Source organism: Thermothelomyces thermophilus, chromosome 2 (genome assembly GCF_000226095.1).
Source record: "Thermothelomyces thermophilus ATCC 42464 chromosome 2, complete sequence".
Lineage (NCBI taxonomy): Eukaryota > Fungi > Ascomycota > Sordariomycetes > Sordariales > Chaetomiaceae > Thermothelomyces > Thermothelomyces thermophilus.
The window spans coordinates 5024089-5038948 of NC_016473.1; the positions used below are offsets into that span (position 1 = coordinate 5024089).

General features: G+C 57.0%; 6 protein-coding genes across 6 annotated transcripts; 3 read left to right on the plus strand and 3 right to left on the minus strand.

The window, feature by feature from the left end:
* Window positions 1-119: 119 nt before the first annotated feature.
* On the minus strand, window positions 120-3447 carry MYCTH_2302831 (uncharacterized protein). The gene has a single exon (XM_003662272.1). The coding sequence runs from the start codon at window positions 3345-3347 to the stop codon at window positions 549-551; it is 2799 nt and encodes a 932-aa protein (XP_003662320.1). The 5' UTR covers window positions 3348-3447; the 3' UTR covers window positions 120-548.
* Window positions 3448-4253: 806 nt separating this feature from the next.
* On the plus strand, window positions 4254-6194 carry MYCTH_2091486 (uncharacterized protein; the record flags this gene model as incomplete). The annotated part of the gene is made up of 2 exons (XM_003662273.1): window positions 4254-5708; window positions 5837-6194. The coding sequence occupies 2 exons, from the start codon at window positions 4254-4256 to the stop codon at window positions 5936-5938; spliced, it is 1557 nt and encodes a 518-aa protein (XP_003662321.1). The 3' UTR covers window positions 5939-6194.
* Window positions 6195-6283: 89 nt separating this feature from the next.
* On the minus strand, window positions 6284-8551 carry MYCTH_2091488 (uncharacterized protein). Its single transcript, XM_003662274.1, has 7 exons — window positions 8240-8551; window positions 8117-8187; window positions 8033-8055; window positions 7912-7970; window positions 7730-7845; window positions 7552-7674; window positions 6284-7475 (listed from the first exon to the last, which is right to left on the minus strand). The coding sequence occupies exons 1-7, from the start codon at window positions 8277-8279 to the stop codon at window positions 7032-7034; spliced, it is 876 nt and encodes a 291-aa protein (XP_003662322.1). The 5' UTR covers window positions 8280-8551; the 3' UTR covers window positions 6284-7031.
* A 333-nt stretch (window positions 8552-8884) lies between these two features.
* MYCTH_2302839 (uncharacterized protein) lies at window positions 8885-10441 on the plus strand. The gene is made up of 4 exons (XM_003662275.1): window positions 8885-9259; window positions 9321-9534; window positions 9602-9752; window positions 9817-10441. The coding sequence occupies exons 1-4, from the start codon at window positions 9175-9177 to the stop codon at window positions 10318-10320; spliced, it is 954 nt and encodes a 317-aa protein (XP_003662323.1). The 5' UTR covers window positions 8885-9174; the 3' UTR covers window positions 10321-10441.
* A 770-nt stretch (window positions 10442-11211) lies between these two features.
* On the plus strand, window positions 11212-11804 carry MYCTH_100127 (uncharacterized protein; the record flags this gene model as incomplete). The annotated part of the gene is made up of 3 exons (XM_003662276.1): window positions 11212-11300; window positions 11420-11475; window positions 11629-11804. The coding sequence occupies 3 exons, from the start codon at window positions 11212-11214 to the stop codon at window positions 11802-11804; spliced, it is 321 nt and encodes a 106-aa protein (XP_003662324.1).
* Window positions 11805-12374: 570 nt separating this feature from the next.
* Window positions 12375-13959, minus strand: MYCTH_2058974 (uncharacterized protein; the record flags this gene model as incomplete). The annotated part of the gene is made up of 5 exons (XM_003662277.1): window positions 12375-12575; window positions 12649-13048; window positions 13101-13267; window positions 13322-13707; window positions 13767-13959. The coding sequence occupies 5 exons, from the start codon at window positions 13957-13959 to the stop codon at window positions 12375-12377; spliced, it is 1347 nt and encodes a 448-aa protein (XP_003662325.1).
* Between the last annotated feature and the right edge of the window lie 901 nt (window positions 13960-14860).

The following is a 14860-nucleotide window of genomic DNA, read 5'->3' on the forward strand; positions in this document are numbered from 1 at the left end:
CCTGCCTGTAGTGTTCGTCACCGTAGCGGCAACCACCTGACAGCCCTCTGGCGGTTAAACAGGACCACCGCTAACATCAAGAATAGAATTTGAAGCCAGCAAGGCAGCGCCCTCGTATGTCATTGCAGGGCCCTAGGCCATCTTATCTAATTCCAATTTCCGGCGGTCTTAGGTTTCGCTCTCCGCTAACGGTGCACATAGATTTGGAGCGCATACTTCGTCCAGACCGAAGCGCTAGGCAGAAGACACTTTTTGAAGACTGCTCACAGCCAAGGTTACAATAGTATATAATATAGTATTCGGGTATTTGGTCGTTAAGAAATAACCAATGCTCGCTTTCTCGCTTCAAAACTCCTCCTGTGCGGCCTCCCCATTTTATTTCTTAGAACCTATGCTTCATTCCAGGTCCCATTAGATTCGCAGCGCTCCAAAAACCCAGATCGATGTCCCCCTGTAGTTATTGTCCGTGAACGATTTCTTTTGAACTCTGTCACCCAACCCAACCCAACCAACCCCCCCCCCCCCCCAAAAAAAAAAACAATTCTATCTTAGTACTTTCTCTCTTTGGGCAACTTCTTCGCCTCGAGCACTTCGACGTCCTTCTTGTCATAGTAGTGCCCGCCAAACTCGGTCAGCCACCTCGGCTCGACCGGGATGACGGACCGGACGTACTCCCTCGACGTCACGACCAGCTCGTGGTAGATGATGACCTTTGGCGGCGGGTCCATCGACTTGACCACGCTGCTCGGGTGCACGTAGACGGTCATGTTGTTCTTGAGGGTGCGGTAGCCGTCGCCGGCGCGGTTGAGCCGGGCGGCGTTGAGGAAGAAGGCGGCCGTGAGCGCCCGCAGCACCGGCCGCATGTTGGAGATGCCGCCGCACGACGACGTCGAGCCCTCCAGCACCCGGTCGCACAGCTTGGCCAGCTGGTCCCGCACGTCCCGCGCGCGCGTCAGCGACCGCTGCGTCAGGAAGTTCTCCCTGGCCCAGATGGGCGAGTAGTCCGACTCGACCCACTGGTTGTAGACGTTGAGCAGCGTGAGGTGGTCGCCGCCGTCCTTGACGGTGAAGCGCGCGCGCGCGCTGTCGGCGTGCACCTTCTTGTCCTTGGGGCGGAAGAAGAGGGTCCCGACCTCGCCCAGCATCGACACGATCGTCAGGACCTCCTCGACGCAGCCCTCCTGCGTGGCCGCGATGAGCGCCTTGGCCAGCATCGGCTCCGTCGGGAACTCGCCCATCTGCCGGCCCACCCGCGTCAGGGCGCCGGCGCTGTTGAGGGCCCCGAGCGCGTAGAGCATGTTGAGGGACTTGATGAGGAGCTCGGTCGGCGGCGGGTCCAGGAAGTCGAAGCCCAGCAGGTCGTCTATGCCGAGCGCCTTGAGCTGGAGGACCACGCTCGAGAGCGAGGTCCGCTGGATCTCGGGCGTCGGCGACTCGTCCATCTCGGACAGGTACGCGTATTTGGTGTAGAGGCGGAAGCACTTGCCGGGCCGCACGCGGCCGGCCCGACCCATCCGCTGGTTCGCCGCCGCCCTCGAGCAGGGGACCACGGCGAGCGTCGACTGGCCAGTGGTGCCGACGGGGCTGAACGTGTTCTCCTTGACGTAGCCGCAGTCGATGACGTAGACGATGCCGTCGATCGTCAGAGAGGTCTCGGCGATGTTTGTCGAGAAGACCACTTTCCTCGCCCCCGGCGGTGTCGGCTCAAAGATCTTGGCCTGCATCTCCGAGGGCATGTTGGCGTAAATGGGCAGCGCGATGATCTCGGGCACCCGACTACCCAGCTTCCTCTTGATCTCCTCTACCCGCTCGCACGCCCGGTCGATCTCTTCCTGGCCGGTCAAGAAGACGAGGATACCGCCTTCCGGCTGCGTCGCGTGGATCTGGAAGACGGTGACCAGGCTCGCTTCCAGATAGTTGCTCTCGGGCGCCGAGGTGTAGTAAGTCTCTACCGGGTGTACGCGGCCGGGGACGTTGAAGATGGGAGCGTCGTCGAAATACGCGCTGAACTTCTCGGCGTTGAGCGTGGCGGACGAGATGATGACCCTCAGCTCCGGCCTTGCGCGTGCGAGATCCTTGATCAGCGCCAGCAGGATGTCCGTGTGCACCGTCCTCTCGTGCGCCTCGTCGATCATGATGGCCGAATAGCCCTCGAGCGTGGGCGAGGTCACCATCTCCCTCAGGAGCATGCCGTCCGTCATGTACTTGAGGATCGTCTTGTCGTTGGTGCAGTCTTCGAACCGGATCGAGTAGCCCACTTCGTGCCCGATCCTCACGCCCATCTCGTCGGCGACACGGGCGGCGACGCTCATGGCTGCCACTCGACGCGGCTGCGTGCAGGCAATCTTCATGCCGTCCTTGGTGAAGCCTGCCTCGTGCAAGTACTGCGGGATCTGCGTCGTCTTTCCCGAACCCGTCTCGCCGACCAATATGAGCACTTGGTATTCTTTGACGGCGTCCAAGAATGCGTCGCGGTACGCGTAGACGGGTAGGCTCTTGCGGACCTCCTGTATTGTCTTTTGGGCCTTCTCTGCGGCGTCGATCTTCTCCTTCAGGATCCTCTGCTCCTGGGTTAACCCATCGGTTGGCTGGGCGTGCTTGGCCGCGTCGCGGACAAAGGTGATGGCGTCCTCGTCCAGCAAGAAGTCATATTCGCCGTCGTCCTCACGCTCGCGGCTCTGTATCTGCGCCTTGGCCTTGACTGTCTGCTCGCGCTCCCACTCCTCGTATTCCGTTACGTGCTTCTCGTTGCCGTACGCATCCCGCTCGACATGGCGCTTGTAGAGGGCCTCTTCTTTCTTCTTGCTGTCGACGCCGTATTGGTCCGGTAGCCGGTAGCCGTCCTGGTAGTCGTCGATGCGGGCCCGCTCTTCGGCCAGTCGCAGGATCTCGCGGTTCTTTGCGAACTCGGCCTTCTCCCGCTCGGACAAGCGGACGCCCGACCTCAGCTCGGCTGTCTCCTCCGCGACCTGTTTCCGCAATAGCGCGAGCTTCTCGGCCTCTCGTTTGGCGAGGTACTGCTGGCGGGACTTGAGCCGCAGCTCGGACATCTTGGAGTCGTCGTCGCGCCTCGAGTCATCGCGCCTCGTCGAGTCGTCGCCCCGACCCGTCCTCGAGCCGCCATCCCGGTCGCCGCGTGGTGACCGCGAGCGGCGCCGAGGAGACTCATCGCCGTCGTGTCGTCTGCTCTTGTGCCGTCGAGGCGATGTAGATCGATCGCGGGACCTTGACCTGTCGCGTTTGCGATCTTTCCGGTCTTTCCTGTCTCGCCTCTCCCTCCTGTCGTCCCTGGAAGGAGGCGCCGGCTCATCGTCCATCGGGACGAACGCGTAGCGTTTGGACGACATTGGTGGGGATGAGGGAGGTTATATGGACAATCGGTGTGTGGTGGCTCGAACGGCTCGAACGGGCTGAGCAAGGTATCGACGGCAGCGACGAACATCTTCGCTTGCCATCCTGCAATAGCACTCACAATAGGCCCCAGATTCTTATCTTATCGGAGCACCTCTGCGTGGGCCCGAGTTGCTGGCAGCAATGCTCGGGTGCTCCAAAAGACCACACCACCCGGCAAAGCTCCACAGCTCCAGATCCACATTCTGCATGTCTTCTCTTTCCATTGTCCAACAAGAACTCTTTGCTGTTGCCGCCTTCCGCAGAAAGCAATTGCTCGCCAAAGGCAATCGCGTTCCAAACCATATACTATGACGAGGCAGATTCCAATGATTCAGGAACTTTTAAAAGTTAAGATTGGAGTCAGATTGGAGTCACGTTCAATTCGAAAAGTAGGCTTGTATTTCTGACTTGCAAGTCAAGTCAATTACCTACAAGGTAAAACGCAGCACTCCCTTCCTGCCCTGCTCTCTGTTCCTCTCTAGCCCCGTTTCGCCTGCTGCTTTGGAAGTAGTGAACGGAATCACTGCCTTTGAAGCTCTAGTTGGTGCCGAACTGAGAGTGTCGGACCCACTCGTCTCAAGTAGCTCCGATGGTGTCATCCGAGAACCGTTGTTGCAACTCACGGTACTCGGCACATTCCTGAGACAATTCCGGATCTCGGCGTCGAGCCTCCTTACAAGTGCTCAGAACTAGTTAGAGATATCAATTTCATGGTTTTCTCGTGATACCGGCCTCTACATTCGCTTAGTTACGCTCCTTGAGCAATTCGAAATCCCTCTTATTCCCGGGCGACGGTGTGACACTCGCCCCCAACCTTAATTAGAACCCCCTCCCCCTCCCCGGGTCTCAAGCAATACACAATGGCGACCGGCCTCACGCTCCAGACGGCCATCAAGGGCGCTCCCGAGTCTACCGCCATCATCGTGCCCGGGAAGCCAGCCTTGACCGTCACATATAAGGATCTCGTGTCGGAGACGGCCTCGTTCCGGGCGAAGCTCGCGGCCATCGGCATCACACAAGGATCGCCCGTCTCCATCGCGATTGTCAACTCATATGAGTTCATCGTGTCTTTCCTGGCCGCCTCGTGGCAGCGGGCCATCGCCGCCCCTCTGAACCCGGCCTACAAGCAGGACGAGTTTGAGTTCTACATCGACGATGTCAAGTCAGCCATCGTCCTCGTCCCAAGAGGCGCCTACCAGAGCGGCAGCCCGGCCGTCAAGGCCGCCCAGAAGTTCAACGCCGCCATCGCCGAATGCTACTGGGACGCGGCCAATAAAGAGGTCGCCCTCGACGTCAAGGAGCTCGGCCAGCTCCAGGGCAAGCCCAAACAGCCAGTCCTCACGCCCCGACCGGACGACGTTGCCCTCGTCCTCCACACCAGCGGCACCACCTCCCGCCCCAAGGTCGTGCCCCTCTCCCACCGCAACCTCACCCGCACCATGCACAACATCCAGCAGACCTACCAGCTCACCCCTTCCGACCGCACCATGCTCGTCATGCCCCTCTTCCACGTCCACGGCCTTCTCTGCGGCCTCCTCGCCCCTCTCCTCTCGGGCGGCTCCATGATCGTGCCCACAAAGTTCTCCGCCTCCGACTTCTGGCGCGACTTCATCACCCACAAGGCGAACTGGTACACGGCCGTGCCCACCATCCACCAGATCCTCCTCAAGAACCCGGTCCCCTCCCCACTCCCGCCCATCCGCTTCATCCGCTCCTGCTCCTCCCCGCTGTCCCCAACCGTCTTCCACGCCCTCGAGAAGACGTTCAACGCCCCCGTCCTCGAAGCCTACGCCATGACTGAGGCAGCCCACCAGATGACCTCCAACCCGCTCCCCTCGGTCGGCCGGCGCAAGCCCGGCACCGTCGGGTTCGGCCAGGGCGTCGAGGTCGTCATCCTCGACGAGGCCGGCAACCCCGTGCCCCAGGGCAAGGAGGGCGAGATCTGCATCCGCGGCGAGAACGTCACGTCCGGGTACCTCAACAACCCGTCCGCCAACGCGGCTGCCTTCACCAAGGACGGCTACTTCCGCACCGGCGACCAGGGCAAGAAGGACGCCGACGGTTACGTCATCATCACCGGCCGCATCAAGGAGCTCATCAACAAGGGCGGCGAGAAGATCTCCCCCATCGAGCTCGACAACGTGCTCACCCGCCACCCGTCCGTGAGCGAGGCCGTCAGCTTTGCCATTCCGGACGAGATATACGGCCAGGATATTGGCGTCGCCGTCGTCTTGAAGCCCGGCGTGAGGTTGTCTGAGGGGGAGCTAAAGAGCTGGGTGGCCGAGAAGATGGCCAAGTTTAAGATTCCCAAGAAGGTGAGTTTCTGTCTACCGACCGTCTTCCAATCTCCCGACCTTCTCCCGGTGAGAACAAGAAGAAGAGGAAAAAAAAAAAAAGAAGAGAGGAAGAGTTCAAGCAAACTGACCTTCACGGTCGCTTACAGGTGTACTTCACCGATGTCATGCCTAAAACGGCCACGGGCAAGATCCAGCGGCGCATCGTGGCCGAGACTATGCAGAAGCAGGAGGGGCGGTCCAAGCTATGAGCTCCTTACAAGTACGGAATACAGGGCTAAGGGCTGAACTGTTCTGCCGAATAAATATCGGGCAGTGTAGAATATCGCCATCTCACCAGATCTAGGTAGGCCGGCGTGTCGATGCACGTGGTCTGTGTATCTGTGTACAAACAGTGCGTCCAAAAGGACGTCGTCAAGCAAACCGCTGGCGAGGGGTAACTGATAGACATCCTCAGATACATGAATATATAGAGAGGCTCCCATATATCCCCGGAGCTGATTCTTGACAGGGGCACAACTCTTCTTCGTTCCATGTTTGTCCTCGCCTGTGTTCACTCCCATCCTTTTCGAGGGCAAGCGGTAGGCCAATGGAAACGGTCTACAAACGAGTACATATACCAATACTACCCGACTCGACGTCCGCGGGCCATGTTCCAAGAAGCGCTCGGGAGTAATGGAGGGGGCAAGGCTCCCCCCTCCCCCCTGCTGTGGTGGCAGTCTCAAGCCTCCCCGAAACACGTGGCGCAAAGCCGAGGGCACAAAGTATGTACATACATCTGCAAATCCAGACCGTCGTTCCGCTGGCCACTACCGACAAGTGGATGGCTACAACACAGCGAAATATGCCTATTCCCACCTAAATAAACAAACAAAAAAAAAATAGCTGATTGAACACCGAAAGGAAAAAAGAGGCTGCAGCCGAGCCGAGACTTAGGAGAAAAAAAAATATAGGAAGAGATAAAAGCAAACATTGGGCTTTCAGAGCTGACAACACAAACCCTTATGCTCCCACAGGACGACACCTCAACTGTGCCCTCTTGTCCATTGATATTGATCACATCCCGGTCTTGGTGCATTTTGAAGCCCACCGGGGCGCATTAGCCACGTCTATCCATCCATACGTCCATCCAACCAATCAACCAACCATCCATCCATTGTCACAAAGGAGAACTCCACCATACGTCCACATTTTCGTGCGTACGTCATCTGGCGTGTGTGCGTTAGAGAGAGAGCGAAGATGCTGCGTCTCCAGCAGCGGCGTCTAACAGCATTCCCACCACGGAAGCCGGAGCCGGGCGGCCCATGAGCGTCCCCGGCAGAAGAAAACGGGTCGCGGCTTCCACTAAAAGAAGAAGTACGCCAGGAGGAAGCTGACGAGGCAGAGCACCGCCACGACCTGGACGGGCACGCCCTCGGTGGGCCGCGGCGGCTGGTCCGTTTGCCTCTCTGCCTGCGCCAGCTTCGCTCCTTCGGCACTGCTGTCCTCCGAGGCGGCCCCCGTCTTGCGCTGCCTCAGGCCGCTGGCTACCTCGTTCTTGAGCGAGGCGATGGTCGCCTCCGCCTTGGCCAGCTGCTCCTTGAGTTCCTCGTAGGTCTCTGCCGCGGCCGACTTGACGGTCGTGGCCACGTTGGTGGCGGGGGCGGCGAAGGCTGTCGCTTGGGTGGCCTGGGTGGACTCGGGCTCGTTGTGTCCGGCGTGGGAAACGGCGGTGGTGTCCTCGAGTATGGTGGTCTCGTCTTGCGGGGAAGAGTAGGCTGGCGGCGCAGTGTCAGGGGTAGCATCGAACTGTGTACATAAGCATTAGTCGCCGTCGCCAGATCGAAAAAAAAGGGAAGGAATATTGAAAGAAAAGAGAACATACCCCATTCGCAGCCGCCTGCCGGACCGGAGTGGCAACGGGATGTGACGGCGCTTCGCTGGCTGGCGGGAGCCAACTGACCCGAATCTTCTTCTCTTGGATTGCCGACTTCTCTATTCCATCCCACTACAAAAGGCGTGGTTAGTGGATCGCTCCTCACGTTCGGATTGCTTAGACCCACAATATGTTGCACGTTCGTGAACTCCTTGTCGGGGGTGATGATGACGGACTGCACGAGGAACTTGTCGCGGCACTTGGCATCGAGAGGAGGCTCCTGCTTCATCGCCTGCAAAAGGACTGCGAGGGTCAGCACTCTTAAGAGCCTAGTCGATGAGCTTGGGCGAATCTTATCTTGCAACGTACTTGACACTTCAACTTCATGGCCAGGTTCGATACGGCCCGAGTTTGGCCGCACACAGTACCTGGAGGATCAAGTTAGCCTCTAGAGTTCGAGGACAACATCTAGCAGCCGGCGCGTGCATACTGTTTAGGGGCTGTCGTTTTGACCTGCATTTGTCAGCCTAGAAAGACCAACATCATCAAGGCCTAGGAATCAACTCTGGGTTACCTTGAAAGCGACAGGCGATGAGTTTGAATTCTTGATCCTGAGAATCTGCGCAATTTCGGCATTGAAGGGCCCTGGATGCCGGTCAGAAAACGGCGGACTCGATGAGAATGCGAGACAGCGTACTGCGGAACCCAAGTTCTAGCGGATCGATCTCGACGGACATGGTGGCCGCAGTGTGCGAGCGGGTTCGGAGCGAACTTCAGTCGGGGTCGTTGGCGCAGGCGGATGTGCGGTGGAAGAGAGAGACTAGACGGGGAAATCGATCGCAGGACGATGCACCCTTCTCAGGATAGGGGCAATGCGCTGTGGCCTCAGGAGAAGGGATTCGCAGTCTTGGGTCGCCGCGTTCGTGTTTTAGAAAAAGGAAGAGAAGGTCGGAGGGGGGGTTTTCGCGGCGGATAGACACGTTATCTGACAAAAGTTGGTCGAGAGCCTGCGATGGGTGTTACGATATTCCAGGCACGTTGACGGCAAAGCTGTCCAGCTCGACTTTTGCCCACTCCCGAGCCGCTGCGCTGTCAACCTGGGGCCAGGTCAGTGGGCCCGTGCTGACCATCCAACACAGCCTGTGGGGCGCTGTTTGCTGTACCCGAACCGTATCCGCCTGGATGAGTTGTGCTTGGGAGGTACTGGGAACAACCCTAACCCTAGGTTCTGAAGTCGACCAGAGAGGGGCCCAACACCGATGACGTTCGCCCGCCCGCCTGCTGTGCTGACCCGAGCCACTAAACGTGAGCAGCATGGAGAATGCAAAAGATGAGCGTGAATCTCAGACAAAGTCAGATCTTGAAACTGAGAAAGGTTCTCCAATTTGCACAAACAGATTAGAAGCCGTTGCTAGCCAGTTTTCATACACAGCCATCAGGTTCTCTTTCCGATGCAGTAATCCGTACCTCCTACCTGATTGAGGTACCTGCCCCGCCATTCTCGGACCTTCCAATCACTTCTCATCTTGACCTCCTCAACCGCAGCACCTACCTACTGAGATCCCATCAGCGATTTCTCACTCGTTCAAGTTTAAACTCTTGCATAACTGCATTGCGCCTGAAACTGTTACCATGACCAAGTCAGACCTCGACATGCTGCTCGAAATGGGCTTCGAGCAGGCCCGCGCCGAGCTCGCAGTGAAGAAGACCGGAGGATGTCAGTGTTCCTCCAACCACGCCACCTTATATCAGCGTCACGTATATTGACATAACATCAGTGCAGCAAGCCTTGAACTGGCTTGAGGAGAACCAAGACAAGCCTCTGGAAGAACTGCAGGCAAGCCAGGCAGCTGGTGGTGGTACTGAGGGCGGCGAGGAAGAGGGTGCCGCATCCACCATCCCTCCAGGCGCAACCGCCGCCTCGCTCGTCTGCAATGAGTGTGGCAAGAAATTCCGCAACCGTGATTTGGCTTCTTTTCATGCCTCCAAGACGTAAGTTGTCCGGCTTACAGCCCAACCCACACTATTCACAAAGTCTGACCACTTACGCGCGCCGCAGAGACCACACCGACTTCTCAGAGTCGACAGAGGAGATTGCGCCGTTGACCGAGGAGGAGAAGAAGGCTAAGCTGGAGGAGCTCCGCCAGAAGCTGAAGGAGAAGAGGGCGAACCAGTCAATCATCGATAGGGAGGAGGCCAGGAGAAATGAGGTAAGTTGGCTGGGTTGAAAACCCGTGCTAGACTGACCTAACACCAACCCTTTTACTTCTCCAGCAAATCCGGCAGAAAGCCACTCGGGAGTCACAGGACATCAAGGAGGAGCTCCAGCGGAAGGAGCAGATGAAGGAGGCGGCCAGGAAGCGCCAGGAGAAGCTCGAAGACATCGAGGCGAAGAAGCGAATAAAGGCCCGGATTGAGGCCGACAGGCTCGAACGTAAGCGCCGGGAAGAGGACGCCAAGGCGATGCGCGAAGGCAAGCCTCTACCGTCGCAAACTGCGCCACCCACTGCCCTGGCGACACCCGCCGCTCTATCGTCCGGGTCGTCCGCTGCTACCGCCCGGCTGAGGCTACAGACCAAGAACGGGAACCTTGTCAAGTCGTACCCGAGCGAAACCACCCTCTTCGAGGTGGCCCAGCAAATCGAGGCGGAGCTGGGAGCTCCCGTCCAGAGGTTTTCCCTGACCTTCCCGAAGAAGACGTTCGAGGCCGGCGTGGACTTTGGGCAGACCCTCGCAGAGGCTGGTCTGGCGCCCAGCGCGGTGTTGGTCGTAAATTAAGTCAATTACGCATATTTTATTTACACACACAGACAGCAAGATGTGAGGTGGGGCAAAGAAAAGCGCCTCCAGGGAACTGATAAGACGGCTCGCAGAGCCATTGACTTCACCACTTTTGCGTTGTTCGTCATGTCCTCAACTCGATCGTCCGTTGAATACCAGAGAACCTGAATGGTGGAACGGGCGTTGCAGTGGAGGCTCTGGAGGGTTCCCCAAAACACCACCACCACCCCCGCACTAACTACGGAGTAAAGCCAGATGTCACGCAAGTTCCAGATAGTACGCGGGCTTTACCCAGCTTGTATTGGCAAGGGCGCAGGGAACAACTTAAGCAGCCGCCTTTTCTTTGACATTGTCCCAACCTCTCACGTGAGAAAAGAAGAATATGTTGTAGTGATAAGTAAATAGTTCCGGAGCGGTGGTAACTTTTGCCTACCAGATTGTAGTGTAGTCCGGCATTGATACATATAACAACCCCGCATTCCGCCCCCAACTGTACGGAGCGCTTAGGGAAAGTTACAGGGGGGGAAACTCGAACTCCCGTCCGCATTAGGGGCGGCGATTTCACACACCTTATTGCCAACTATCCCAACCGCCCGAGATACCCGGTCCATGTTGACCCGTCAATTGCCGCGCCCTCACTAATCGGGCACTATAAATCAGCCGGCAGCCTGACCTACCTTGAGACTCCCGTCCTGATCTTTCTCTCAACGATTCTCCACGCCCCCTCAATCAATGATTTTACTCCTTCGCAACCTCTCTAACCGGGCTCACTCGCGTCCTCTCACCAGCGCTCTTGCCTCCCTCTCCCACAACAACACCCCTTGCATTGCCCCATTCCGCAGCAACGCCGCCCTACCCACTCGTCTCCTCCTCGCGCAGCGCAAGACCATGGCGACAGAAGCGCCCAAGAAGATGGAATGGCTCGTGGTCGTTCCCGACTTCCCCGGCGCTCATGAGAAGAGGATAGCGGTGCGACCGTAAGTGAACCTCCCCAGAGTACGGGTCGAACGTGATCTCATGGCCCGCCCTCCTTTCATTGAAGCCTAGAGCCAGGATGAGCTGACGCTGACCGTGTTTCTTTCACTCAATCGAAAAGGCAACACTTTGCCAACCTTGGTCCTGTCAAGGAATCAGGCGTGTTCCAAATGGGCGGTATGTCGAAACACCCCAACCCCCGTACCCTCCCTTTCCCTCCTCTTCTCCTTCCACTGTCCCCTGCCCCTCCCTTCCTACGCCGCCTTTGGCTGCTCTAGCGGTCCATCGAGAGGGTGTCCTGTGAGTTAACAAGGAGAACGACAAATACAGGGGCCGTCCTTAACGAGGTGCCTACCTCCTCCGACCCCAAGGACTTCTCCTTCGCCGGCAGCACCATCGTTGTGCTAGCCTCGAGCCGCGAGGAGATCAAGGAGATCCTGCGCCAGGACGTGTATGCCAAGGAGGGAGTGTGGGACGTTGAGAATGTGAGTCGTTTCCCCTCGTAGGCCTTTCCCCTTGCCCTTGTCCCGTACTCGGGTTTCCTCTGCCGCAATCAAAGACTTTTTTTTGAGAGGATGTGAGCGGAAAACGTTAGTCCCGTTTTCCTCCCCCACACCGGCCCTCCACGGTGTTCTCTTCTATTGTCTTATATCCAACTCTGTGACATGATGACTGACAAGGATTGGGTATAGGCTCAAATGTGGCCTTTCCTTTGCGCGTTCCGCACCCAGAAATGAAGGGATGAATGACCACCTGGATGCTTGTACCAAGGTAACGATTGGGGTGAGGTCCAGGTGATGGTTCGTACTACGCATGACGGAGAGCGTTTACCTTGCACGGAAGAAAAAGAGAGAGAGAGAGAGCCGGACTGTGAGCTTAGCAGCATAATGGAGCAATACTGTCGAGTACAGAACCATATTGGGACACAACCTCCCGCCAGACCCCAGAACCCGCTAACCGGCGCTGCCGCCAACAAAGACCAACCATATGCCTACTTAAAACGCCCCGACCGAATGGATAAACCAAATAAGAAACAATCATATACTCATACAAAAGACCCCGGCAACTTCTGACAATTATGAGGCAGTCGTTTGCGGAGCAGAGGACTGACTTTCTTCGTCTTCGCGCCTCTCGGCGGCCTCCTCGGCGGCCACTCTTAGCTCGTAGTTGAGCTCAAAACACTCGGCAAGCAACTCGCTGACGCTCCCCTGACCCTCAGGGATGTCATCGCCAACCATGAATTTGCCATCTACCCTCATGTTGTCGATCGAGTTCAACTGTAATACTGTTAGTGTCCTCCCTAGCTGACTCGTGACGATAGGGTAGGCAAGAGAGAGAAAGCGGACAGACCTTCATGCTGTACGGATACAACTCCCTCACAGAGCTCACGCCCCCCGAATTCTTGACCTCGATCAAGCATCGCTTCAGCGTCTGTAGCTGGTTGTAGATGGGCAGCAGCGCCTCCGACACGGGCTCGGACGAGTTCATGAGATGGTAGATGTAGCCGTAGCTGCGCCGGATGAGGTACAACAGCGTGCGCTGAACGTAGAGCTCGGCCGGGTTGCCGTCCTGGTCCAGCCAGTTGCCGTCGACCCGCGCCTCATCAATCTTGTCGAGCTGCCGCTGGAAATCGTAGAGATCCGTCTCGCGCAACGACCAAGCCTGCGTGATGGAGAGTTTTTCGAGGTCGTTGCGGATATTGATGAGAATGTTGTACTTGTCTTTGAAAGCGTCCGGGATCACTCCCTTCCTATGGGAAAAGTTAGCAGCCGTTGGAAATCGTGTAGGTGTTCGGCGCATACCGCTCAAGGACGATGTCCGACCACGCCAAACACCGGCGAAGCAGTTCAGCCACCGCCTCGCTTCCCCGGAGCTCCTGGCCGTCCTCGCCCAGAAACTTGCCATCTACCATTGATTCCTCGATTTCCCTCAACTTCGCCTTGAGCTTCAGGACCTCCGTCGTTGAGAACTGTCACGCCGTCAGGACTCCGTCGCTTCGATCGACATCGTTTCCATTTCTCACCTTCGACTTCGTATTTGCGAGCGACATCGACCGCAGGATCGAAATCAGTCGCTCCCATACGACCTGGACTGGCTCATCCAGCTGATCAAGCTGCTCCCGCAGCTTGGCCAGCGTCGATTTGCATCGTGCGCAACGGTGTGCCAAGAGCTCGGCGAGATACGGGGAATGATGCGGTTCGTCATTCGCTAGAATGCCCTCCAACCTGTCGAGAGTGTTGGATATGCTAGTGAGGTCCTTGGCCGAGAAGAGCCTTGCTTCGGTCAGGTGGTCAAGCAGCCGCTTGATGGTCGATGTGAGCGCATAAGCTGCTGGCACCTCGCTCGTCCGCCCGATCGTCATGAAGAACAATGAGATAAGCTGAAGGCAGCTCTCAAGAACCTTGTCCACTGTGGCAACCGTCAGCATGTCGCTAAAATGGGGGTAGCCGCTTGAATCGTCAACATACATCGGTTTTCTCCCTTGTGCTCCCCCTTGCGAATCTCGTTCAGTTGCCTAACCTGTTCCACCAGTTGGTCGTGCAGCACCATCACATCCTGGCTTCTAATGTATTGTGTTCGATCCCTTTTCAGGAGCAGAAGCTTGTCCTGAATGGCAGTGAGCTTGTCGAGGATTTGACGCTCGCGCTCATCCTTGGGCATTGGAACTGCCGGAGTGTCCATGGTGGTGCCCGGAGTCGTTCTTGAGGGGAGAAAGAGAGATGCCGTAGGGAAAAGTGCTAGCTCGCTCTTCAGAGTCCGAGAATGACAAAATAGGTTTGCTCTAATAGATTGTGGTGTGGGAGGAACTTGCCGCCCGCGTGACTCGATCTGGAGGCCGATTTACACTCGACCAGTCCCTGCGCCACAGAGGTTCGTAAGGAAACTTGTCGCCTGGAAGTTAGAAAAAGTTGCGCGGACTAGAATCTCACCTCGGGGGCATACAGGAGTAACTGATTTGCCGACCGGAGAAATGGGCTGTGCTTTCTTTGCGCCGAAGTGATTGAAAGTGCAGGTCCCAATTACAGCTTCGGGGTGTCTTGTTCGCGACGTCAGTGGTGGGGGATTTAAAAAGGTAGGTGGGGTGGCTGCATGGGTCCTGATTACCTGTGGACCTGCTATTTCAACACGCAACGCCCGGAGTGTACGGATGTAGTTATGCATGTAAGTCCAAGACCTGTTTGATGACTGAGCGGGAAGAGCCGTAACGATTATCCACGGGTGGCGGTGACAAATATGGATAATGCTCGAGTGATACATTTCAAGAATGGCCTTTTTTGTCTTTGGTTCTGTACGTGGAAGAAAAATTGCTATGTTGGTACATACGGTAGTACGTACAGAGTACTTTACAAAGTACTAAGGTGCAGGTACCTAAATTTAATCCATAATCCGTAGTGTACTGGATCAGGTCGCTCCAGAGATCCTGGCTGCTTGTCCTGCTGTGTTGAACCATGGACCAATCACGGATGCCAAGACTTTTCACTTCCTGACAGCCAACCTGCAGCTGTCAGGCCTAAGATTACAGCCGGCAACCGTAGGGCCACGCTATTCTGTTTTCGTATTG